This window comes from Neovison vison, chromosome 9, assembly GCF_020171115.1.
Source record: "Neovison vison isolate M4711 chromosome 9, ASM_NN_V1, whole genome shotgun sequence".
Lineage (NCBI taxonomy): Eukaryota > Metazoa > Chordata > Mammalia > Carnivora > Mustelidae > Neogale > Neogale vison.
In genome coordinates this window covers 32,541,424-32,567,451 of record NC_058099.1, presented here as the reverse complement: position 1 = coordinate 32,567,451, position 26,028 = coordinate 32,541,424, and the positions used below count along the sequence as shown (strand labels likewise).

Here is a 26,028-nt window from a genome sequence, read left to right as displayed (position 1 = left end):
GAGTCCCCGGTCCCAGACGGCCTCCCCGGCGCGGAGGCAGAGAGAGTGCGGCGGAGAAACCGCTCCTGGTCCCTAAGCCGCCAGCGTGCCCCAGAGCGCGGGGGTTCCGGCTCCTGTGAGGGGATGGGAGCCGGTCTGCAGAACGCGCGCTAGCCCTACCACAAAGCTTGAGATGCGCGTGCACGTCGCTCCAGCTCTCCTGGGTTTCTAAGGCCCTGGGGCGCTTCTAGACCCGGGCCATTGTTTCAAAGTCTAAGCCTCGCGCCCGCGAAACTCTTCCCCGGACAGAGGCGCGCAAAAGCCCAGCCTGCGGCTTACGGACCAGCGCCCCGTTCTCAGTGCCCCAGACGCGCGCCCGACCCACAGCCGCCTCTGAAAAGAGGTGCGCGCAAGCCGGGCACTCCCAGCCCCGGCCGGCGGCAAAATCTCAGTGTGCGATCGCTGCTTGGAACCTCTCTGGCGGTCAGGAGCTCCCAGACAGCCGCCACTGCCTCGGCTTTGGGGACGAGCAAAAGATCCTGCGCCCCCAGGGTCTTTAACTTGGAACCTGCACTGCCAGCATCCAAGGGGGAATTTATTCAGCTTCTGCACCCAGACTGAGGCTTCTGAGACGGAGATCAGGAAGTGTTCCAGGGTGCACCTTGACTGCACCAGAGTTGATACATCCAGCTACATCTGTTCAGTCTTCTCCCACCAAAATGACTAGGAGGAGGAATGCCCAACAGAAGAAAAATACAGAGGATGGACCTTCCGCAACAGAGCTAACGGCTATCAACATAGACAATATGTCGGAAAGAGAATTCAGGCTAACAATTATCCAGGCAATAGCTAGGTTGGAGAAAGCCATGGATGACCAAACAGAATTGATTAGAGCCGAACTGAAAGCGACCAGACAGGATGTTCACAATGTTAGGGCGGAGCTTAAAGCTACCAGGGAGGAGGTCCACAATGCTCTCAATGAGTTCCAATCCAATCTAAACTCTCTCAAAGCTAGGGTAACTGAGACAGAAGATAGAATTAGTGATCTGGAAGACAAACAGATAGAGAGAAAGGATCAGGAGGAAGCCTGGAACAAACAGCTTAGATCCCACGAAAGCAGAATTAGGGAAATAAGTGATGCCATGAAGCGTTCCAACGTCAGAATTATTGGAATTCCTGAAGGGGAGGAGAAAGAAAGAAGTCTAGAAGATGTCGTGGAACAAGTCCTTCATGAAAACTTTCCGAATCTCGCGAATGAAACCAGCGTTCATGTACTAGAGGCTGAACGGTCTCCACCCAAGATTATACACTCCAAAAAAACATCACGACACCTGATAGTCAAATTGAGAAATTATAATTGTAGGTATAATCTCTTGAAAGCTGCCAGGGCAAAGAGGCTCCTTACTTACAGAGGGAAGCCCATCAGAATAACGTCAGACCTGTCCACAGAGACCTGGCAAGCCAGAAGAGGCTGGCAAGATATATTCAGGGCACTAAATGAGAAGAACATGCAGCCAAGAATACTTTATCCAGCAAGACTGACATTCAAAATGGATGGAGAGATAAAGAGTTTCCAAGACCGGCAAGACTTAAAAGACTATGCAACCACCAAGCCGATACTGCAGGAAATATTAAGGGGGGTTCTATAAAAGAGGAAAAATCCCAAGAATAGCATTGAACAGAAATATAGAGACAGTCTACAGAAAGAAAGACTTCAAAGGTAACTCGATGTCAATAAAAACGTATCTATCAATAATCACTCTCAATGTGAATGGCCTCAATGCACCCATAAAACGGCACAGGGTTGCAGATTGGATAAAACGACAGGACCCATCCATATGCTGTCTACAAGAGACCCATTTTGAACCTAAAGATACACGCAGACTGAAAGTGAAGGGGTGGAGAAGCATCTTTCATGCCAATGGGACTCAAAAGAAGGCTGGGGTAGCGATTCTCATATCAGATAAATTAGACTTCAAACTAAAGACTGTAGTCAGAGATACAGAAGGACACTACATAATCCTTAAAGGGACTATCCACCAAGATGATCTAACAATTGTAAATATCTATGCTCCCAATATGGGAGCAGCCAATTACTTAAGAAAACTGTTAATCAAGATAAAGAGTCATATTGATATGAATACACTAATCGTAGGTGATCTTAACACGCCTCTTTCAGAATTAGACAGATCATCGAAGCAGAAAATCAATAAAGAAACAAGAGCATTGAACGACACATTGGACCAGATGGACCTCATGGATATATACAGAACATTCCACCCTAAAACAGCAGAATACTCATTCTTCTCAAGTGCACACGGAACCTTCTCCAGAATAGACCACATACTGGGTCACAAATCAGGACTCAGCCGATACCAAAAGACTGAGATTATTCCCTGCATATTCTCAGATCACAATGCTTTGAAACTGGAGCTCAATCACAAGGAAAAGTTCCGAAGGAACTCAAACACCTGGAAGCTAAAGACCACCTTGCTTAAGAATGCTTGGATCAACCAGGAGATCAAAGAAGAACTGAAACAATTCATGGAAACCAATGAGAATGAAGACACTTCGGTCCAAAACCTATGGGATACAGCAAAGGCGGTCCTAAGGGGAAAATATATAGCCATCCAAGCCTTGCTCAAAAAAATTGAAAAATCCAGAACACACCAGCTGTCTCTACACCTTAAAGAACTGGAGGATCAACAACAAATCAAACCAACTCCACACATAAGAAGGGAAATCATCAAGATTAGAGCTGAGATCAATGAGGGAGAAACCAGAGATACAGTAGAACGTATCAATGAAACTAGAAGCTGGTTTTTTGAAAGAATCAATAAGATCGATAAGCCACTGGCTACACTAATCCAAAAGAAAAGAGAGAAATCCCAAATTCATAAAATTATGAATGAAAGGGGAGAGATCACAACTAACACCAAGGAAGTAGAAACAATCATCAGAAGTTACTACGAACAGTTATATGCCAATAAGCTTAGCAACCTTGATGAAATGGATGCATTCCTGGAAAAATATAAACTACCAAAATTGAACCAGGAAGAAATCGACAACCTGAATAGACCGATATCTAATAACGAGATTGAAGCAGTGATCAAAAATCTCCCAAAAAACAAGAGCCCAGGACCTGACGGATTCCCTGGGGAATTCTACCAAACCTTCCAAGAAGAAATAACACCTATTCTCCTGAAGCTGTTTCAAAAAATTGAAGCAGAAGGAAAACTTCCAGACTCTTTCTATGAAGCCAGCATTACCCTGATCCCCAAACCAGGCAAGGACCATACCAAAAAGGAGAATTTCAGACCAATATCACTGATGAATATGGATGCTAAGATTCTCAACAAGATCCTAGCCAACAGGATCCAACAACACATTAAAAAGATTATCCACCATGATCAGGTGGGATTCATCCCTGGGCTACAAGGATGGTTCAACATTCGTAAATCAATCAATGTGATACAACAAATTAATAGGAGAAGAGAGAAGAACCACATGGTCCTCTCAATTGATGCAGAAAAAGCATTTGACAAAATCCAACATCCGTTCCTGATTAAAACGCTTCAAAGTATAGGGATAGAGGGAACATTCCTGAACCTCATCAAATCTATCTATGAAAGACCCACAGCAAATATCATCCTCAATGGGAAAAAGCTTGCAGCCTTCCCGTTGAGATCAGGAACAAGACAAGGATGCCCACTTTCACCACTCTTGTTCAACATAGTATTAGAAGTCCTAGCAACAGCAATCAGACAACAGAGAGAAATAAAAGGTATCCAAATTGGTAATGAAGAAGTCAAACTCTCTCTCTTCGCAGATGACATGATTCTTTATATGGAAAACCCAAAAGACTCCACCCCCAAACTACTAGAACTCATAGAGCAATTCAGCAGCGTGGCAGGATACAAAGTCAATGTGCAGAAATCAGTGGCTTTCTTATACACTAACAATGAAAATACAGAAAGGGAAATTAGAGAATCGATTCCATTTACTATAGCACCAAGAACCATAAGATACCTGGGAATAAACCTAACTAAAGAGGTAAAGGATCTATACTTGAGGAACTATAGAACACTCATGAAAGAAATTGAAGAAGACACAAAAAGATGGAAGACCATTCCATGCTCTTGGATCGGAAGAATAAACATCGTTAAAATGTCTATACTGCCTAGAGCAATCTATACTTTTAATGCCATTCCGATCAAAATTCCACCGGCATTCTTCAAAGAGCTGGAGCAAATAATCCAAAAATTTGTATGGAATCAGAAGAGACCCCGAATCGCTAAGGAAACATTGAAAAACAAAAATAAAGCTGGCGGCATCACCTTACCTGATTTCAAGCTTTATTACAAAGCTGTGATCACCAAGACAGCATGGTACTGGCATAAAAACAGACACATAGACCAGTGGAACAGAGTAGAGAGCCCTGATATGGACCCTCAACTCTATGGTCAATTAATCTTCGACAAAACAGGAAAAAATATACAGTGGAAAAAAGACAGTCTCTTCAATAAATGGTGCTGGGAAAACTGGACAGCTATATGTAGAAGAATGAAACTCGACCATTCTCTTACACCGTACACAAAGATCAACTCAAAATGGATAAAAGACCTCAACGTGAGACAGGAATCTATCAGAATCTTAGAGGAGAACATAGGCAGTAATCTCTTCGATATCAGCCACAGCAACTTCTTTCAAGATACGTCTCCAAAGGCAAAGGAAACAAAAGCGAAAATAGACTTCTGGGACTTCATCAAAATCAAAAGCTTCTGCACAGCAAAGGAAACAGTCAAAAAAACAAAGAGGCAACCCACGGAATGGGAGAAGATATTTGCAAATGACAGTACAGACAAAAGGTTGATATCCAGGATCTATAATGAACTCCTCAAACTCAACCCACACGAAACAGACAAACACATCAAAAAATGGGCAGAAGATATGAACAGACACTTCTCCAATCAAGACATACAAATGGCTATCAGACACATGAAAAAATGCTCATCATCATTAGCCCTCAGGGAGATTCAAATTAAAACCACATTGAGATATCACCTTACACCAGTTAGAATGGCCAAAATTAACAAAACAGGAAACAACATGTGTTGGAGAGGATGTGGAGAAAGGGGAACCCTCTTCCACTGTTGGTGGGAATGCAAGTTGGTGCAGCCTCTTTGGAGAACAGTGTGGAGATTCCTCAAGAAATTAAAAATAGAGCTTCCCTACGACCCTGCAATTGCACTCCTGGGTATTTACCCCAAAGATACAGATGTCGTGAAAAGAAGGGCCATCTGTACCCCAATGTTTATAGCAGCAATGGCCACAGTCGCCAAACTATGGAAAGAACCAAGATGCCCTTCAACGGATGAATGGATAAGGAAGATGTGGTCCATATACACTATGGAGTATTATGCCTCCATCAGAAAGGACGAATATCCAACTTTTGTAGCAACATGGACGGGACTGGAAGAGATTATGCTGAGTGAAATCAGTCAAGCAGAGAGAGTCAATTATCATATGGTTTCACTCATTTGTGGAGCATAACCAATAGCATGGAGGACAAGGGGCGTTAGAGAGGAGTAGGGAATTTGGGTAAATTGGAAGGGGAGGTGAACCATGAGAGACTATGGACTCTGAAAAACAGTCTGAGGGGTTTGAAGTGGGGGGGGGTGGGAGGTTGGGGTACCAGGTGGTGGGTATTATAGAGGGCACAGCTTGCATGGAGCACTGGGTGTGGTGAAAAAATAATGAATACTGTTTTTCTGAAAATAAATAAATTGGGGAAAAAAAAAAAAAAAAAAAAAAAAAAAAAAAAAAAAAAATAAAAATAGAGAATATCTGAAATTATGTAATCCCTATCGAGACAGCTGGGGGGCATCCATGAGAGTCCTGAAGTACTGGAGGGGGCAGCCCTAGCAGGTGACCCCACCCCACCACCACTCCCAAACCCTTCCATCCTACTGTTGGACCAGAAGCAGAAATGAATCCAGGCTGGGTCAATCACATTCCTTCCTTTGGGAATTTCAGCCCGGAACATGAGAGTATTGACCAGTGGGAAGATTTGCTGAAAAGGCTCCAGACTCTGGGGCTGAGGTCTCCATTCTGACAGCCTTGAGGGGGCCTAAAGGTCCAAAGAATGGCAGACAGAGGCTGGTCTGCTGAGAAAAGGAAGCAAACATGTAGAGCGAGTGAGGCCAGAGATGAAGTGGCCCCATGCGGGGCTGCAGAGCAGGACTGTGGTGCTGCACAGCCTGGGGGACTTGTCCCCACAGCACCCCTGGGGTTGGGGTTGTATAGTGCTGTGGCCTGCAGGACAGAGGAGATTCCTCAGTTTCTAATGACCATCTGGTCTTGTCCTCTACTGTCTTTCTTTCTTTTCTTTTCTTTTCTTTTTTTTTTTTTTTTTGAGATTTTATTTATTTGACAGGGAGAGACACAGCGAGAGAGGGAACACAGGCAGGGGGAGTGGGAATGGAAGAAGCAGGCCCCCCCACCGAGTAGGGAGTGTGACGTGGGGCTCCAACCCAGGACTCTGGGATCATGACCTGAGCTGAGGGCAGACGCTTAATGACTGAGCCCAGGTGCCCTGCTGTCCTCTATTTTCTTTTCCTGGCTTTTATGAACTTCTGCTGTGACATTTGCCAATTCTCTTTTTCTTGGGCTCCCTTGAATGGGTTTTGTTTAAAGTAAATGATCCTTGACCCAGACAGTTCTGCACTATGCGAGCTGAGCTGTGCACTACAGAATTCCAGGGAACTGTTCACAAGGCTGTCTGTATGAGTGGTACCACCCTGAACACAAGCCAAAGGAGAGAGCAAAGCATGAGGAGCCCCTCCATCTTGAACATGTCCATGTTGTTCCCATCTGTATGGGGGAATCAAGGAGGATTCAAGGAGGAATCCAGGAATTCCAGGAGGAATCAAGCCTCCTGGACTCACCTCTCCAGGTTCTTGGGAGGCTTCAAAGAGACAGAGGGGTGCTGTAAAGAAACTTGTGCCCTCCCTAGGGCTTTAAGGCTCACCTATTTAGGCCCTGGCAGTAGCCGATGGTGGGGTTCTGCCAGGAGAAGGCTAGCAGCACCCGGCGTAGCTTGTCGGGGAAGCTGGAGGTGGGACAGGTGAAGTGCTTGTTGTTGGGGAAGGTCCGGTTCAGGTCCAGCTCGATCTGGCGGGCGGCAGGGTGCTTTCGGACCTGGCCCTGGCTCAGCAGCGCCTGATAACGGCCAGGGCTCTGCAGATGCTGGACACGGAGGTGGATCAGCCACTTCCAGACACGCGGCCGGTGCTCTCGGGGCACACCTGCCCGCAGCAGCTGCTTGAGCTCGGCCGAGGGTGCAAGATCACCCAGGGCAGCCCAGCGTTCCCGCAGCGGCCGCTCCACAGCCTCATGGGCCAGCAGGTAGTGGGAGTGCACCTCCAGCGCCTGGATCTTGGCCAGCAGCTTCAGGTCTTCCATCTCATAGTTGGGCACCGTCGGGAAGCCATACTCATCATACTCACTGCCAGCAAAAGCCTATGTTAGCAGCACCTTGCAGGGCCCTTTCCTTGACAAGGGGCAGGACAAGGGGGGGGGCCCAAGGGGGGACCCCAGGCAAACTTCCTGCCTGGGTTTCCCTGTGGCTTAGCCATGCAGCTTTGGGCGGGTCACTTCAGTTCTCTGAGCTTTAGTTTGCTCATCTTTACAATGGGTAGAAGAATTCCTGCTCTGCCTCATGAAGACCCATTGATATCTTCTGTTGTAAAATGCTCGGGGCCTAGACAGTGCCTGGTGCACAGTAAGAGCATAGTAAGTGCATCTGTGCAAATATAAAGGACCCTCTTATTACTCCATGAGGCCTTGGGCTCAAGGAGTCTGGCACCGCCAATACAGAATCCCACATGCACAGAGAGTAAGATGGATGGGGAATAGGCACCAGCAGTGACAAGCAAGATGGGAGAACTGGGGGTCCATTCCAGATGGCCTTTCGCTGAGCCCACAGTTCTTTGCCCTCGCTGTGTGCTCTGCATGTGCTGTCTCATCAAATCTGATCCCGCAAAGCGGGGATCTTAGCCCACATCTGATGGAGGCTGAATATGTGGCCCAGAAAGGTAAAGTGACTTGTCCAAGATCACATAATGAGAGAACCTGGTCTGGCTCCAAAGCCTGGGCTTCTTCCCCTGGGCCACCCAGCCTCAGGGGACCCTTGGATCCCACCCACAGCCCCTTCTGTTATATTTAACTGCCCCTGCTCACATGCTCAGCAAGGACCTGACTCAGGAAAGGCAGCGGGCTGGTCTCCCCTCCTCCCCTCTCTGAGAAGCACCTCAGGGAGGCAGCCTGGGGAAGCAGAAAAAATGATGCTCTCAAGGGTAGACCCAGGTCAGCCACACGAACAAGCTGTGTGGCCTTGGGCAAGGGGCGGCCTCCTCTGAGCCTGCATCACCCCAATTGTAATATGGGGCTCATGCCAAGAGCCTGTTTATCTGAAAATACGAGAAAGTAAGGGGAGTGCAGGGCTTGTATGTGATCAGCAGGAGCCAGCACCAGGGCGGCCGGGTCCCCTCAGGTCACGTAGACCAAGAGCCGCCCTCGCCGGCTGCCGGGCTCACCTGACGGGGCTCAGCTCCACGCCTTCGGCCAAGGCCTCCCTGGCTTCGCACTGCAGTGCCTCCTGGATGAGTTGCCTGAGCAGCTCGGCGCACTCGCTCCCCGCAGCCTCCTGCAGCCTCCGCAGCCCGGCTAGGTACTTGCTCTCCACCTGGCAGTTCTTGGCTTGAAGGTAGGCACACTGTGGAGGGCAGGGAGTGGCTGTCAGGCCATCTGCTTGGCATTCCCCCACCCCCCATGAGGACTGAGCAGCTGCAGGCAGCAAAACCATTCTCCAGCGGCATCTCCCACCCCGTTCCCACCCAAGCCCATCGCCTAAGAGAAAGGAGGTGGGCCCCAAACCCAACGGTTTATAGCAAGACACAAGCAGCTCCAGGACAGACAGCTAGGCCCAGGGCTGCAGCTGGATTCCAAAGAAAGAGGGGAGAGGTGGGCTGGGGCAGTGTGTTCTTGCTGGGAACTGCAAGTCCCATCCTGCTTCAGCCACTGCTGGCTGGGGGACCTACGGCAAGTTGCTTAACCTCTCTGTGCCTCAGCTTCTTCATCTAAACCATGGAAATAATAGAGCCTGCCCCAGGACTCTGGTGAGGATTAGGCAAGCAGTTGTGTGTAAACCTCTCCCAGGGCACCTGGCCTAGAGCAGCTCTCTGTAGTGCTACTACTGAGCAGTGTCTAGGAGAGGGCCACGAGGCTCTGGCCACCACTGTCCTGCCCCTTCTGCTTCTGCAGTCTCAGCTCTCCCCATTCCTCCAACATACCACCTCTCTCCCACCAGTGGCCTTCCTGTGTACTTCCTGCCCCCGTTTTGAACTTTTGTACTTCTCTTTCCATAAGCTGGGTGTGCTGAGCAAGCCAGGTCATTTTCCTGGGCCCACTTTCCTTCTGTGTAAGCCGGACTCGAAAAGTTGGCCTCAGTGCATCGCCGTGACCTCCAGACCAGCCTAGCTCCTGTCTTGTCCTGGGGTGGCAGAGAGCAAACCTCCGGGCCATGACTGCCTCTGGGCCATGGCTGCCATTCTGCTGCACTCCTGCCCAGGGTTACCATCTCCAAACATTGGCTGGGCCCCAGCTTCAAGCCATCCCACTGCTTTTGCTGCATCCCCTAAGTTTTGGTGTGTTATGTTTTCTTTTCCTTTGGCTTTTAAGTATTTTATAATTTCTCTTGTAATTTCCTCTTTGACTCATCGTTGAAAAGTGTGTTGCTCAACTTCCACAAGTTTGTGAATTTTCCAGTTTTGCTTCTGTTATTGATTTCTAACTTCATCCTGTGGCAGTTGGAGAAGATACTTAGCATGGTATCTATCTTTTTAAATCTACTGAGACAGAATTTGTGGCCCAACATATGGCTTGTCCTGGAAAATGTCCCATACACATTTGAGGAGAATATGTGTGCTATTGTCACTGGGTAGACTGTTCTGTGCTATGCCTGTTGGATCCAGCTGGTTGACTGTGTTGTTCAAGGCCTCTAGTTCCTTACTTTTTTCTGTCTGGTTGTTTTAACCATTACTGAGAGTGGGGGTACTAAAGTATCCAACTATTATCACAGAATTATCTACTTCTCCCTTCAGTTCTGTCCGTTTTCACTTCATATATTTTGCTGGTCTGTCATCAGTTGTGTAAATGTTTATGACTTGTATCTTTTCGCTATATTGAACCTTTTATTAACATATAATGCCTTGTGGTCCTTTGTAACTTTAAAAAAATTTAAAGTCTCTTTTATCTGATATAGCCACCCTGCTCTCTTTTGGTTACTGTTGAGTGGAATATTTTTTTCTACCCTTTCTCTTTCAATCCATTTGTGTCTTTGGATCTACAGTGAGTCTCTTGTATACAGCATATGTTGGATCATGCGTTTTTATCCATTCTGTCAATCTCTGTCTTTTACTTGGAGAGTTTAATCCATTTACATCTAAAGTAATTATTTGATAAGAAGAGACTTCTGTCCTTGTGCTATTTGGTTTCTATGACTTATAGCATTTTTTGTCCATCATTTCCAACATTACTGCCTTTTTTGTTTTTTAAAGATTTTATTTATTTGACAGAGATCACAAGTGGGCAGAGAGACAAGCAGAGAGAGAGAGAGAGAGAGAGAGAGAGAGAGGAGGAAGGAGGCTCCCTGCCAAGCAGAGAGTCCAATGTGGGACTCGATCCCAGGACCCTGAGATCATGACCTGAGCTGAAGGCAGAGGCTTAACCCACTGAGCCACCCAGGTGCCCCACATTACTGCCTTTTTTGTGTGTTGATATTTTGTAGTGGAATGTTTGAATTCCCATTTCATTTCCTTTTGTGTACATTCTATAGCTATTTTCTTTGTGGCTACCATAGGGATTACTTTAAAATTCTAAAGTTATAACATCCTAATTTGAATTTATACCACGTGAACTTCAGTAACTTGCAGAAACTTTGTTCCTTTATAGTTCCAGCCCTACTCTTTTGGTTGCTATCACAAAATACATCTTCACACATTGTAAGCCCCAAAACATAAAGTAATAATTCTTTTAAATGCAGTGGTTTCTGAAATTAGGTAGAAAACAAGATGTGGAGTTATAAACCAAAGTTGTTGTAATGCTAGCTTTTGGATTAATCATTCAAGAAATGTATTATGCTCTTAAATTATATAGAAAACAAAAGTGGAATTACAAACCATTTTTATCATAATACTAGGTTTATAGGATGCCTGGGTGGCTCAGTTGGTTAAGCTGCTGCCTTCAGCTCAGGTCATGATCCCAGGGTCCTGGGATCAAGTCCTCCATTGGGCTCCTTGCTTGGCAGGAAGCCTGGTTCTCTCGCTGCCTCTGCCTGCCACTCTGCCTGCTTGTGCATTCTTTTTCTCTCTCTTTTTCTGACAAATAAATAAATAAATAAATAAAATCTTAAAAAAAAAATACTAGGTTTTATAACTGCCCATGTATTTACCTCTACTGAGGTTTTTGTTTCTTCATATACTCTGAGTTACTGTCAAGTGTCACCCTCCAGGACTGTCCAAGTACTTCTTGTGGGGCAGATCTAGTGGGAACAAAGTTTCTCAACTTTAGTTTCTCTGAAAATGTCTGATTTCTCTCATTTTTGGAAGAAAGTTTTGCCAGATATGGACCCTTGGTTCACCATTTTTTATTTGTTTTTGTTTTTTTGAATATATTGGCTCACTGTCTTCTGGCCTCCAAAGTTTCTGATGAGAAATCCACTCATGATCTTGAAAATTCCTTTTATGTGAGGAGTTGCTTCTCTTTCCGCTTTCAAGCAATCTCTTTGTATTTGGCATTCAAAAGGTTGATTATAATGTGTCTCAGTGTGGATTTCTTCAAGTTTATCTTACTTGAAGTTTGTTGAACTTCTTGGTTGTTTGCATTCATGTCTTCATCAAATTTGGGAAGTTTTCAGCCTTTATTTCTTCTCATATTCTCTCTGCCCCTTTCTCTCTCTCTTCTCCTTCTGCAACAACCATACTATAAAGGGTATGTTGGTCTGCTTAATGGTGTCTCACAAATCACTTAGGCTCTGTTTACTTTTCTTCAATCCTTTTCCTTTCTGTTTCTCAGACTGAATAATGTCCACTGTCCTATCTTCAAGCCCACTGATTCCTCCTGTCTGCTGGAATCTACCTTTGACTCCCTCCAGTAAATCTTTCATTTCAGTTACTGTACTTTTCAGCTCCAGTATTTTTTTTATTCTATATAGGTTTTCTAACTCTTTGATATTTCTATTTTGTTCATACATTTCTTTCTTGACTCTCCACATCTTCCTTTAGTTCTTTGAGCACCTTTAAGACAACTGTTTCAAAGTCTTTGTCTGGTATTAGCCAGTACCAGGTCTTTTTCAGGGGTAGTTTCTATTGATTTATGTTTTTCCTTCAAAGGGGCCATACTTTCATGTATCTTCATATGCCTTGAGATTTATTTTGTTGTTGAAAACTGGACATCTGAACACTAGAAATCAGATTCTCCCAATCTGAAAAGAATTATTTTTGTTTTTTGATTGTTACAGGCTATCTCTGTGCTAAGGGTAGCCTAAGGTGTAAACTTAAGTTCTCAAGTTTTTTCTGAGCCCTTCCCTGGATGTGCAAGGCCACTTTCTAATTTCCCCATATATGCAGTTGTTTTGGAATATCTAGTCTTTAATAACTGGCTCCCAAAATGCAGGGGGAAAAGAGAAAAATGAATGGGGAGGGGAAGAGTGGCAACCCTTTGAATCCTCCAGAAGTTACTCTGGCCAGGAGGGGAGGTGCATTGATGGCTGCCTGCCTCTTCATCGGCATTTCTGTGATTAGAAGCAGCAATCAGCATAGCACAGATGCCTGAGGCTGGAAAGACAGCTCGTAAGGGGCACAGTCCAGAGGTAGTACAGTTGATAAGGACAGAGTCATATGGGGTGAGAAGCTGAGGGACCGAAGGATGGCTGGGCTTGGAGACGGAATCCAGCTCTTACCTTCATCAGGAGGGCCTTCTCCTTTTCAGCCACCCGTCTCCAGATCTTTGTAACCTGGTGGATCTCGGAGTTGAGGAAGCGGTTCTGGGTCCGATAAGCTTCCATGTCATCCTGGAAAAGAGACCAAAGCATTTGATGAGTTGCACCACAAACATCTCCCTCATCTTCACCCTCAGATGAGCTGCCAACACTTTCTCCCTTTAGAAATGTCTAATAATGACAACAGAAGAAAAAGTCTGCAAGAAGTAGTATTATAGGCAGGCCCCTTCACTAATCTTGATCCCAGCATGATATGACAGAGAGGGCCTCAAGTCTGGCATTCAAGCTGTGGTTCTAACTTCCTGCCTGGGACGCTTCACTGAAATGGGACGCTTCTCTGACTCTGTTTTCTCATCTGTAAAAGGGGCAAACACTACTCCTTGGGGAGCTGGGAGATGACCTGAGGTAACAAGTGTCATTATGTATAGAGACCAAAACAAATAAACATCCAAGTAGTGTTTGTTTTAAAAATAAACATATGTTGTCACATATTTGCAGTCATACTGAACAATTTTGGGTGGAAAAAATTTTTTTAAGTAATGCCACCCTGTAAATACAGTTGACCATTCAACACCAGGGTTAGAGGTGCTGAACCCCCCCAACTCCTGCCACATAGTCAAAAGTCTGTATATAACTTTGACTACCCCCCCAATTTAAATGCTAATCACCTATAATTGACCAAAGCCTTACTGAGAATGCGAAGAGCCAATCAGCACACATTTCATATGTTATGTGCAGTATATACTGTATTCCTACAATAAAGTAAGCTAGAGAAAAGAGAGTACTAAAAAAATTATAAAGAGAAAATACATTAACATGACTATACCGTATTTATCAGGAAAAAAAAAATCTGCCTGTAAGTGGACCCATGCAATTCAAACCCACGTTATTCAAGGATCAACTGTACTCTATGTTACATAAGCTTCCCAATGATTACTTTAAATGTCTGATGACGATTTTCTTGGGTGAATTTACTATATCTCAGTCATAATCCTTCCCCTGTTATTTTTTATTTGAGCCGTGAATATTTCCAGTTGACGTTTGATTAGGAATAATGCTCTGATGCAGATCTCTGTGCCTAGAGTTTTCCTTTTGCAAGCTGTCCAGTGGATGGAGTGAGATCCTGCTGCCAGGGCATTTGAGGAGAAGCTGGCCAAGCACTGGCTTCAAGCAGAAGCCTGAGCCTTGGAAAGGAGCAGCCACAGCACTGGCTCTTAACCTTTGTTCCGCTGGGATGGATATTACAGAAGCAATGGACAATGCATGTTCACAGCTATACCCAGCAATTCCAGGACATCCGCTAGCTACAGCTCAAATCCTTCAGCTCCCACCCAAGAAATGTACTGGGCTACAAGTGCGTGAGAGAGACACTATTGCAGGCATGACCGTGGGTAGGCCCTGACTTATCTGGAAAGTAGGAGCATCCCACCTGTGATGGCTGTGGCATCTCGTTATCAGGGATGGGTCATGGGTGCCCTGCTCACAGGCCATCTTGATCCTCCCTGGGTGGGCCTGCATCCTGGCCAAGATCCTTCCCAGCCCAGAGGCTCCAATTCATACTTGAGGTCTGCTGCCTTCTGCCTGGATGGTTGACCCAGTGGGAAGGCCACATGCTCCCAGGCTCCTCAGTTAGAAATAAAAGCCCCTGGCTGGCTTCATCACAAGGCCTCTCACCACCCCACTGGGGCTGTCCAAGGCATCTCTCACCCCAATCACCCCTGCCTTTGTCCCTCACTGTGCCTGGGCTGCAAAGCTTCATGTGCTCGGGTTGAGCTGGTTCTCTGCTCTCACCATCCAGCCTGAACCCAGGTAACTCCAACTCCCCAGCCTGGACGTCCTCCTCTTCTCCCACTGTGTCTACCTTAGATCAAACTCTGGGCTCCCTTTTCTCAGAAATGCTGCCAGGGGGTGCCAGCTCTTCTCTGCACAAGCATCTGCCTGCTTCCTCTCTATGGCCCCCATCTTCTTATCCTTAGGTGGAGGGGTGGCAGGCTTGGTGCGAGTCCTCATGTTTGCAGCACGAGGACCAACCTCCTGTGGACATCAGCCTCTTCCAGGACTGCCCCCTCCCCTGTCCATGACAGTCTTCCATTTAGGTGTCTGGGCACTGGCAGGTTTAGGAACACAGAAGCTGTGTGGGACACCATCACCCTGAGCCCCCAGCCCGTGCTGGGCGCATCACCCCCACTCAACCTCCCCGGCAGCCCTGAAAGGCACTCAGATGCGGTCTCAGAGGCTCTGAAAGGACAAGTGCATTGTTTGAGGTCACACAGCTGTACGAGACCAGGTGTGACCAAGCCCAGATGTGTCTGCTTCTGAAGCCAAGTCCAACCACCGCACGAACAGCCTAGATCCTCCCCAAGCTCTGGGTCTGCTGGCATCCACCTGGATGCCAGATGTCTAGTCCCATCCTTCAAGGGCTGTGCATGGCAGTCGGACTGACCTCACATAGGCTCGTCTGACCTCTGACCCTGGAGCACAATAACACCACAGAGAAGGCACTGCCTTCGGTCAGGGAGCTGGCCCAGAGCCCTGTGGCCTGGACAGAAATCCTGCCTTCCCTGCGGAGCCCAGCAGTTCCTTGCCCTTTCTGGGCCTCCTCTCCTGGAAAACAGGAAGGATAACAGGTCCACCTCAGGCACTGTGGGCAGGGTGCAATGTATGCGCAAAAGGCTGAGAATGGGGACTGGCCTGTGGTGAATATGAGAGTCACCTCCTTCTCCCGTGGCACCTGGAGAGCAGTACTCCTCCCTCCCCCACTGACAGACTTCCCATGGCTGCTGTTGTGCCCTCTTTTTTCCATGAATTTATTTTATTTAAAGATTATATAAAAGGGGGCGCCTGGGTGGCTCAGTGGGTTGAGCCGCTGCCTTCGGCTCAGGTCATGATCTCAGGGTCCTGGGATCGAGTCCCGCATCGGGCTCTCTACTCAGCAGGGAGCCTGCTTCCTCCTCTCTCTCTCTGCCTGCCTCTCTGCCTACTTGTGATCTCTCTCTGTCAAATAAATAAATAAAATCTTAAAAAAAAAAAGATTATATAAAAGAACCCAAAAGCTATTAATAACATTTACAAATCAGTTGGAAAATTTTAACGCTGACTGGATACTACCATCCTACGTGTTAATTACTGTTAATTTTTGATAACAGTTAGTTATCAAAAACTGTTAGTTTTTGATACGATGCTGTTGTGCCTTCATCCCAAACGTCTGAGGAAATACAACACGCTTCCAGGCAAGGGAGGAAGGGAGCACCCGTTGCTGGAGCTGCTACTGTGTCACACCCGTCTCCCTCACGCACATTATTGTGTGTAATTTATCTCCGCCATGGGGGGCTATGTGTTAAAGTACCATCGTCCCCATTTTACAGATGAGGAAACAAGTACAGAGAGGGTAAGTCCTCCTCAGTCACATGCTTAGAACGCAAGAGAGGCAGGATCCAAGCCCAGGGCGGGAGGTCTACAGAGGAATGGAAAACAGCTGGTGACAGCACATCGGGGTCTGCCGCTCCGTTCTGCCTCCTGCTTCTGTCCCTCTGTCCTCAGCCCAGGCCCCGAGATGCTCCCTGGCACTTCCAAGGCTTTGGATGTGTTGCCGGGGGCACCCTGCCTGTAGCCCAGATGGTGAGGGCGGGTGTGAGCCCCCTTGGAGCAGCCGTGGGGTTGGGGGGGCATCTGGGCGGCGCCTCCCCCTTCAGCTCATCGCCCTACCTTGAGTGCTCTCCATGGCTCAGAACTGTAGGGAGGAAAAAGAGAGAGCTCAGAGAAAAGAAAGGCACACGACAGTCACTGGTAAGCAAAGGAGGAAAACACAACTGGAGAAGGGGACAGGAGGAAGAGAGTCTGCCTGTCTGTCCTCACAGGGATCACAAGCCTTGGAATTCTCTTGGGGGAAATGCCGCATGGACTGACCCCTGTGCTAATGGGGAAGGCAGTGGATGGTGTGCAGGGAGTCCTGGGGTCTAGCTGCAACCCTGCTGCTTGTGCTATGGGACCCTGGACCCCGTTAGGGCTCAGCTGTCCCTGCCAGAAAATGTCAAAAGACTGGGTCTCTGAGTCTTCGAGAGATTCCGATATTCAAGAGGTCAATGATTCTGTTCTCAAACTGGCAGCTTCAACAAGGGGTCATCTCCTTAAAGCCGCATGCCCTCCGTCCTAGGGCAAGGGGGAGATGTGAACATTGCTCTGTCCCCAAATGGAAAGACCATGGCTTTTGGAGTTTTCTGGTTTTCTAGATCAGACACATAAAGACTAAGAAATGAGGAATTCTAGCACATGAGATTCCTTTCTGGCACAAACACTGGGCCTCTGAGGATGGCAGCAAGGCAAGTTTGGTTGACAGGAATTTCCTCCTATCTGGGCTCACTGATGAATTCCTGACATGCAAATCCAGGGGCACACTCCAGCTCCCACAGCAAGCCCCTGCTTCCAGTTGGCTCTCGGGGGCACCCAACACATCTACTTCTCGGACCCCGGATCTGCTCTTTGGGGTCTTCACCTGTGGATTCCAGCAGAATGGGCACAGACAGAAGACTCTTAGCAGGGTGGAGGAGGGCAGGGAAGCAATCTGATGAAAGCAATTTTCCAGTCTTGAGAGCTTTCTAATAGCCTCACTCCATCTGCATTTGAAAGGATTTTTTCATTTTGAAGTCAAAAGAATCTGATTTTAAAGGGAAAAAATTCAAAGACTGGTTATGTGGTTTTTTCATGCTGAAGGAAAAGGGAGGGATCTGGGTTTCATGTTATCTTCCTTCACCCCCCCTGCCTCAACTCCATGAGTAGGAACAGTGAGGTCATTTTAAAGAGAGGTGAGGGACCCTGCCCAGGTCACATAGCAGAGCCTGGATCCAAACCTAGGCCTGGCTTCACAGCTGGAGCAGGGTACACTGTATCACACTGCTCACTGGTCCCTCAAAAGCTTCTGGAGTTTTCTTTTTTTCCTTCTTCTTCCCCTTTTCCAGCAGCAATGCTTTGGTCCTGTGGCAAGGGAGCTCCCTGGGTTATAGGTACATAGCTATTCATGTGCGTGGGGGGGATCTGGGCAGGACTGGTCCTGTTATACAACTGCCTTTAAGGACACTGGGGGTTCTGAGTGCCGATCCCCAGCCTCAGGCCTTCAGGTGGCTCGGCAGCTCCTGTCACCATGTCTTAGAGAAGACATTGATGTCCACGGCAGGCATCACACCTAAAAATTAAGTTCCTGCTCCCCACGCTGTAATCGGTCTCTGTGGGAGGGCACAGCCTCCCCAAGTGAGAGCCACCGCTTGGGCCAAGGGGAGGCAGGGACAGTGGTCCGAGCGGGAAGGCGCAAAGAAACTGCAAGGCAGCAGAGCAGGCGCTCATCGGAGAGGTCCAGCTTTCCAGGTCCTCCGCACACGGACCCTTTCTCAGCTGCAGCCTTCCAGCCCACAGTGAGGAGCACACAACTCTCTCAGGGCTGGTGGGGCAGCAGATGAGATGACGGGAGCAGAGCAGCCGCGACAGTGACCACCGGGCAGCAGACAGTGTCACAGAGGAGCAACGATTCCTGCCATGGTTCTGGGCAAGTCCCAGGTGGTCATAGATCACCTGGACTGCATGCTGGGGGAGGCCACCAGGTGCTCTGGGGGCTCCCGAGGGCATCAGCGTGACACTTAGCTGGCCTGGCACTCAGGAGTTCTGACCTCACCTTGTGCTCTTCCACTTCTAGAGATCATCTAGGGATACCCTCCCTTTCCAGCCCCGGAGATCACGAAAATGTCAAATTGCACTGGACCTTCTGGTTAAGACAGCGAGGAAATGCGTAGAATATTTTCACTGATATATATTTCAGACATAAACCTTCCAGTACCAAGGGTTATCCCTGCTCTACCTAGGAAACCCTCAGGGTTGAGAGCAGTGGGCCCCCCACCCTACCCCCACCAAGGGCCCAGGGCCTGCAGGGAGGGGCCCCTACCTTCAGGTGCTCCATCTTCTCCTGCTGGCTCAGGAAGTCCCTGTTGGCCGCCCCTGGGGACACAGGCGTCTGGGAAGGGGGCTGCATGAAGTCCCGGGTGACCTGCTCCGAGAGCTTACAGATGACCTGCTGTTTGGCCTGGTTCTTCTCCATGAGCAGCTGCACGTGCCGCTGCAGCTCCTGCAGCTGCTGCTCCCGCAGGCTGGCCGTGTGTGCCAGGCTCTCCCGCTCCTGCTCCAGGGCCTCTACCTGCCTGCCCAGCTCCGCGATCTGCCGCACCTTGTGCCGCACCAGCTCCAGCCGGTCCTTGTCCTCGGCCGCAGCCAGGTACGCGCTGGATGCCCTCTTCTCCTGCTGGGCAGCCTCTAGCGCCTTGTGCAAGATCCTCACCAGCTCCTGGGGGAGGAAAGGGAAGCAGCTCGTGAGCTTCAGGATGGCCTGGGAGGTGCCGGGGACTCGGCGTTTGCTACAATCCCTGGTTCTCCTAACGGCCCTGAGCAGTGGCGAGCATCATCCGCTGGGCTGGCTCATTTTCTCCTTTCCTGCTCAGCGGAGCTTTACCTGGACACAGGGCTCCCCAGCTGAAGACCCCATTTCCCAGCCAGGCCTGCAGTGAAGTGTAGCCTAGTGACTGCTCTGCCTACACGGGATAGCAGAGATTGTGCGGGTAGCTTTTGGGTTCCTTCCTTTATAAACCACCACCCGTGCTGCCCTTCCTCCTGGCTGGGAAACTGCAAGAGCCAGAGCAGCCCCCTTGGGCTCATGAGCAGAAGGTGTATGAAGGACGGCGGCTGTCCTCCCAGCTCAGAACTGCCACTGAAGCTCTGGGTTCTTCCATGAGAAGGTAGGAAGGAAATAAGTAGTACTTGGAGGCTTCTTTGTCACAGCAGCTGAGCTGGAACCCTGACTGATACATATCCATTCCAGAGATGGGAAAACTGAGCCCCACAGAGTAGAATGGAATTCAATCCCAAATCATTGCAAGCCTGTGCTCGGTCAGTCGTGAAGGCAGCCCGTGGGACACTGACGTGGCTCTTCTCTCCAGCTCCTGTGGCAGACCTCACTGATTCGTCTCAATATTACTTCCTACTAAGCCTAGCGGAGGCCTCAGGATACTGAAGATAGCAGCAGGTAACAGCTACCGACGGAGCTGGGAGAGCACCAGAGAAGAAACACATTTGCAGTCCTCAGGCTAAAGCACACACAGAGCCTCATGCGGTCCCCTGTGCCCAGTCCCTCAGGCCACCAAGCAATGCCTGCAGCCCGGTGCGAGAAAGCAGAAGGGCTCATGAGCAACAGAGCCCCATTCACTCCTTGGTGGGGCACGATATTCACATGGAAACTCCAGGTCTGCTTGGCTCTCCACGCCTTCAAGCCCCCAACCTCCCTGGGACTTGTTCTTTCCCAAAGCAGGGATGTGGACTCACTTAAGGCCAGGATCAGAATATCAGAAGCCAGGCAGCCCAGCGGCCAGTCCCACGTGAACCTCAGACCTGGGGGACAGGGACTCGGGCCATTGCTATGCTCCATGCCAGAGAACATGGCTTCCCAGAAACACGTTACCTGTATCCACACCAAATTTTCAACTAAATGGATCAGCTGGATAGGGTTCTGCTAAAAACAATTCCATTTTGGAAGAAAACTGCTCCAAATCATGACTTTATCTGAGAAAATAATTGCAAGATCGAAATAGCATGCATCTTCTGAAACTTGGGGACCACAGACTGGCCCTCTTCTGCTTCTCTCCCTTCCCTCCAGCCATCCAAACTTATTAAGCCCCACTCAGTGCCAGGTCCTGGGCTCAGTATGGATGGCCGGAAAGGGGATTGGTCAGAGTTCTCACCTCCAAACACCACCGAGGCTGGTGGGAGCAAAAATGAACTACTATAATGGAATGATTTACTGCAAGAGGGAAGCAAATGTGTTGGTGGGGATACAGAGCAGAGAGCAATGACTTCTACCTGAGGCAGAGGTAGGGGAAGACCAGTATATTCTACAGAAAGGCAGAAGAGTTCTGTGAAGAATGAGGGCCAGAGACAGTCAAGAAGTAGGCAGGAGATGAGGGCTGATAGGCCTTTCCACACGTGCTGAGTCAGCAGCTCCAGCAAAGGCCTAACCCTAACCCTGTGTGGGGCTGTGGGCATTCTGGGGTGTGGCCAGAAGGTGGGGTGAGGAGGTGGTTGCAAACCAGCCTGGAATGTTTGGAATGAACTGGCTTCTCAGGCTCTGCTGAGAGAGATCACCATTCCTGTGGCTCCAGGATAATTGAGAAGCTGAGACCATTTTCTGGTTTGGCTGAGACGTGGAGATGACCCTGGTGAGTGCCCGGGTGAGGTAACGAGCCGACACCACTGTTCAGACTCGCCTGAGGCTCAGCATCAGGGGGTGTCTTTCCCCCAACTTTGGGAGAGTCAACTCTGAAGCCCATTTTATTACATCCAGCTGCCTCCCCCCTCCTACTTCCAGCCCAGGAGGCTGTCCTACCATCCCAGAATCCCTGCTGCAGCATGAGCCGGGGGAAAGGAAGCAGGGGAGGAACGGAGTCAGAGCGGGAAGCACGAGGTGAAGAGTGCAAATGGACCTGGGGTTCAGAAAACCTGGTGGCTGCAGGCCCGGGGAAACCACCTGGTCAGGCGCGTCCCTTGCTGTCACAGGAGGACACTGAAGCCCAAGAAGGAAGGAAGGAGACTAAAAGGAGTTTGTGGGTCTCCACAGGTGGCCGTAACAGAGGACCCCCAACTCCTAATCTAGGGTCCTCCACTTTTCCATGATGTGTAGTTAACACATTTTGCACTGAGACACTTCTTCCCATTTCTTTAAAAATAGAAATAATCCATGTTCATAGCAGCATTAGTTATAACACCCAAGAGATGGGAACAACACACACGCCTCTGATAGTGAACTGATAAACGGAATGTAGCATATACATATGATAGCATATTACTGAGCCTGAAAAAGGAAGGGAACCTGTTACATGCTACAACATGGATGGACTGGAGGACATCATGTCACAAAAACGCACATACACACGATATAGAAATATTAAAAACCAAAAGGGAAGGCGCCCCGGGACTTACGATACACTATGCTGTGTTGCCAACCACGGCCGTCTCTAGCAACAGTATAGGGACTGTTCCTTGTCTGGATGCGCCCCAGTGCCCTGTCCTGCCCTCAAGAAGGGACACCTGGGGTCTTTCCAATTCCCACCTCTATAAGCAATGCTTTAGGACCTCTTCTTAGAAACAAGAGCTGATCAAGAGGTACCTCTAATATTTCTTAATCAAATCATTGTTTGGCCCATTTCAGATTTTGATAACTGGCCACAAGTTGTCATTTTAAAAAATTTTTTATTGAGGTATAGTTGATTATTTAAAATTCTAAAAGCCAACAAACCATCTTTTAAAAATTAATCCTTTCCTTTATTAAAAAGTCAACACTTTTCCTTACTCACTAAAATTGAGGTGGATGGGCCCAGTGTTGCTGGGGAAAGAATCAGAATCCCAGTCCGGCACCCCAGCCACTGGCCCCTCAGAGGCTGGGCACCAGCAGTGCAGCAAGGAGCACTGGCTCTGGAGTCCCTGAGGCCTTGGTTGCCATTCCAGGTCCAAGAGGGTGTTTCTAGTGACGGTGTTTCAGAAAAGTAAACTATGGCTTTGTCATACGTAAAATGGAGAGCATGCTCCCTACTCCGGGGACAGCCACTTCAAGGAAGAGAAAGGAAGTATGGCAAGTGCCCCTCCCCAAGTGGAAACAGTCAAGGCCCGCATCGACCCTCCCTCTATGCACTCTGAAGTCTTTGTACTCTGTACTCTGAACAAGGGGAGTGTACATTGAGGTCTCTGGCTGGGGTTCTAGGGAAGTAAGAGGCTGTACTTTGTCCCCACTGAGTTTCCTCAATAAATTACCCTCAGCAAGCTAAGTTGTCCCCAGATAGGGCCTAGGAAGAGTTCATCATTCCTAGCAGTCAACAGATGGCCAACATCACTACAAACATGGGCTTCCATCTGCCAGAGCAGGCAGCCTTCAGGCTGGGTGCAATTTTGTCAACTCTGAGAGCTTGAGTCACCCAGCCAAGCAGCCATCTGGTGCAATCTTCAGGAGGAGGCCCGAACTCCTGAGGGACCAGCATGCTGCAAGGGCCTGGGACAGATAATGGCTCCATGGGTCCTGAAGTGGTCCTATAGTTCAATATGACACCAGACATGAGTGTATTTGTATTTTCTGAAAAGCAGTTACGGTGATCATGTCTTATGCTGGGCCGTACCAGGAAAGGTGACTGAGGGTCTTAGTCCTGGCTCTTCCAGCTGTGTGACCTCAGGGCAGTCACCCACCATCTCTGAGCTCCTTGAGCATGGCATGGTGAAAAAGGCAGAAACTCTAGAAGCAGACAGACTAGAGTCTGAAACTGGTCTTGGCCCCTGGGAGACCTGGGCATGCAGAATCTCTCAGAGCCTCAGTTTGCTCCTCAAGAAAAGGGGGCTGGTAACTGGTGTGAGGATAAGTGTTAATGCATGGAAAGCCCGAGCACAGAGCTAGGGCCTGGTATGTACGCTCTTATCTCCCCTTTCCCACCTGAGGGCAGGGACCCTATGCACCTCTGTGCCCTCCACAGCATGCACCAGAATCTGAGATACAAATTCTTCAAGGGTCCCTAAAGCTTTTGGCAATGAGCACCTGGGTGGCTGAGCCAGGACAAGACCTCCCAGGTCCCACAACCTCCTGCAGCCTCAGGCAGAAAGAGAGCACCTTCCACTGAAGAAACATAGGAAGACATCTTGTAGATGTGGGTCTAGGGAAGTCTGGGGGACTGTCTGCCCAGCTGAGGAACTGGACTCAGAGGGTCTCAGATGGACAGTTAGTGCCCTCCAATCAGCATTTCTGCACATCTGGGCCACCACTGGGTACACCAAGGTTTTGCAGGCCTCCCCTTGTCCTAGCTCTGGGCCAAGAGTTGATCATCTCTCCCTCTGCTCTTTGGTTTTGGTATCTGGGCTGGAGGTAAAAGGCCAGAGTTTGTAGGGCTGGGGCTCCCCGTGATGGATGCGGGATGAAGACTTGACCTCCATCCATCACTACTATGCCACTTGTTTACTAGAGACCCTCACAGGTGCCCATCTGTCTTCCTAGAGCCCCTCAGAGGAATGTGACACTCCTTGTTAGGCTGGAAGGAATCAACAAGGAGGGCAGGGAATGCCACAGTGACAGCCAAGGCCTGCATCTGGTGCGAGGCTGCTGCAAGCCAGGCACTGGGCTTGATGAATCCGGACACAGGCCTCTCCAGTAAGGACCACTGAACCTCCAGGTGCAGAGGAGGAAGCTGAGGCTCTGAGAGGTTAAGAAACTTGCTCAGGGCTGGAACTGAAGACGGTACTGTCCACTTCAAGGCCTGTGCTCTGAGACACCCACCAGACAAAACCACCTTTGTGAGATGGGCCAGATAGCACGCACAGCACTCATCTGGTGAGTTAAGAGTGAAACTGCAAGGCTTCTTCTCCTTCTACTGGTCCCAGGCCAGGCCAAGCTTTGCTGGAAAGTGAGCTAGTTAGAAAGTCCAGATTCTGTAATGCTTGCACAACTTCCTCCTGCCATTTTCATCCTGACGGCAGGGAAGCTAGTAGCAGCCTGGGAAGCCCTTACTGATGTCCAAGAGCTTGCCTCCATTTATTAAGAATGCCACATATTCCAGGGAGGCACAGCCGTCGGTGGCAAACCTCAATGAAATCTCAGGCTCCCAGGCCTCTCTCCTTCATTGGACAACTCCTGACACCTTGGAAGCAAAGGCTAAGCCCCGGAAGGCTGCCCAGATTTCCTAGAAAGAAGGGGAAGGTGTGGTGAAAGGAGAGGCAGTGCTCACATCCAGATTTGCTTTTCCCGGCCAGGTTGGGTCTGGGCCTTATATTGTACTGGTCCAGGGATCAGGCTGGATCCAACTGGAGCCAGCTGGACAACCTCTGGGCTCTCAGGAGCGCCAGCAGCTCCACCGCAGGATGGGAAGATGGCTGGAGAAAAAGCTGGGCTGCTAAGCAGACTCAGAGGGGGCTTCCCAGGCTGTAATGTTATACATGGGTGTCGGCATGCTTACCGCCTGCCTCTGCTGTGAAATGCAAGCCCCTGAGAGGCAGGGCCCATGTCTCTTCTCACTGTTTCCAGCACCTAGACTACTGCGTGCACACCACAGGCCCTCGACAAAGACCTGGTGAATTCACAACTGAAGGGAGAACCTATGAATGAATGAGCTTCCTCCTTGGAGAACTCCAATCATGGGCGGCTTCATTAGGGAAGCCTCAGCTGCTTCCCCTACTACCCGCTTAAGGCAAGAAAGGCAGAGAAGGGGCAAAACTAGGTAGGGAGAGCGTTTTTCTGGACTGTCTTCTCCAAAAATGGAGCAGCAGAAAGGAGGAGAAGAAATGCATAGGAGGGAGACTATTGAGAAGTATATACACTACACCCCCCACCGCCCACCCCAGAGGCTAGAGCTAGGGAATAAAGCAGGAAGACTGAGGCCAGCCAAACCTCAACATGAGGACTTGGGCTTTCCCCTCAAAGGAAAAGAAGCCGGGGTTCTCAGTGAAGCCCATGCCTGGGGACATCATCGGGCACCACCCTCGGGATTTTCAGTAACAACTGTGCTATCTGAACTACTTTCATTGTGCCCAGGGTTGCAGTCCCCCTCACCTCCTTGCCACATGCCACGTGATGGAGACTTCACAAAGTTGCCCTAGAATGCGAACATGGTGTATTCCCTGGGTTGTAGAATTTAGTGATGATTTTAACGTCTGTGTATGTACGTGATCTGTGTTCTACAATGGCCATTGTAGAATCTTCCTTGTCACTGTCCCCTGTGGGGCCTGGCTGAGCCCCAGAGCTACATAGACCTGCCTGCTTTCTCTCTCCTGTGAGAGTTCTTCAGCAATCTACAATATTAGTAGCTGCCAGTTCCTTCAGAGGCCCCTCCCAGGACCCTGCATCCAGACCCCCCTCCTCCAAATGCTGCCTCTCTTCAGTGTGGGGTCAGGCTAGGCACAGTCTTCCAGGAGTCCAAGAGTCCAAAGGAGGTTCC

General features: G+C 48.9%; 1 protein-coding gene across 3 annotated transcripts in view; it reads right to left on the bottom strand.

The window, feature by feature from the left end:
• Window positions 1–26,028, bottom strand: part of TBC1D2 (TBC1 domain family member 2) — a 57,863-nt gene that overhangs the window by 7,733 nt on the left and 24,102 nt on the right. For all 3 annotated transcript variants that reach the window (XM_044265275.1, XM_044265276.1, XM_044265277.1), the window contains 4 exons: window positions 18,969–19,364; window positions 13,001–13,111; window positions 8,577–8,755; window positions 7,010–7,486 (listed from right to left, as the gene is read on the bottom strand). In XM_044265275.1, coding sequence (XP_044121210.1) covers window positions 7,010–7,486; window positions 8,577–8,755; window positions 13,001–13,111; window positions 18,969–19,364 — 1,163 coding nt within the window. The remainder of the gene's footprint in view (window positions 1–7,009; window positions 7,487–8,576; window positions 8,756–13,000; window positions 13,112–18,968; window positions 19,365–26,028) is intronic.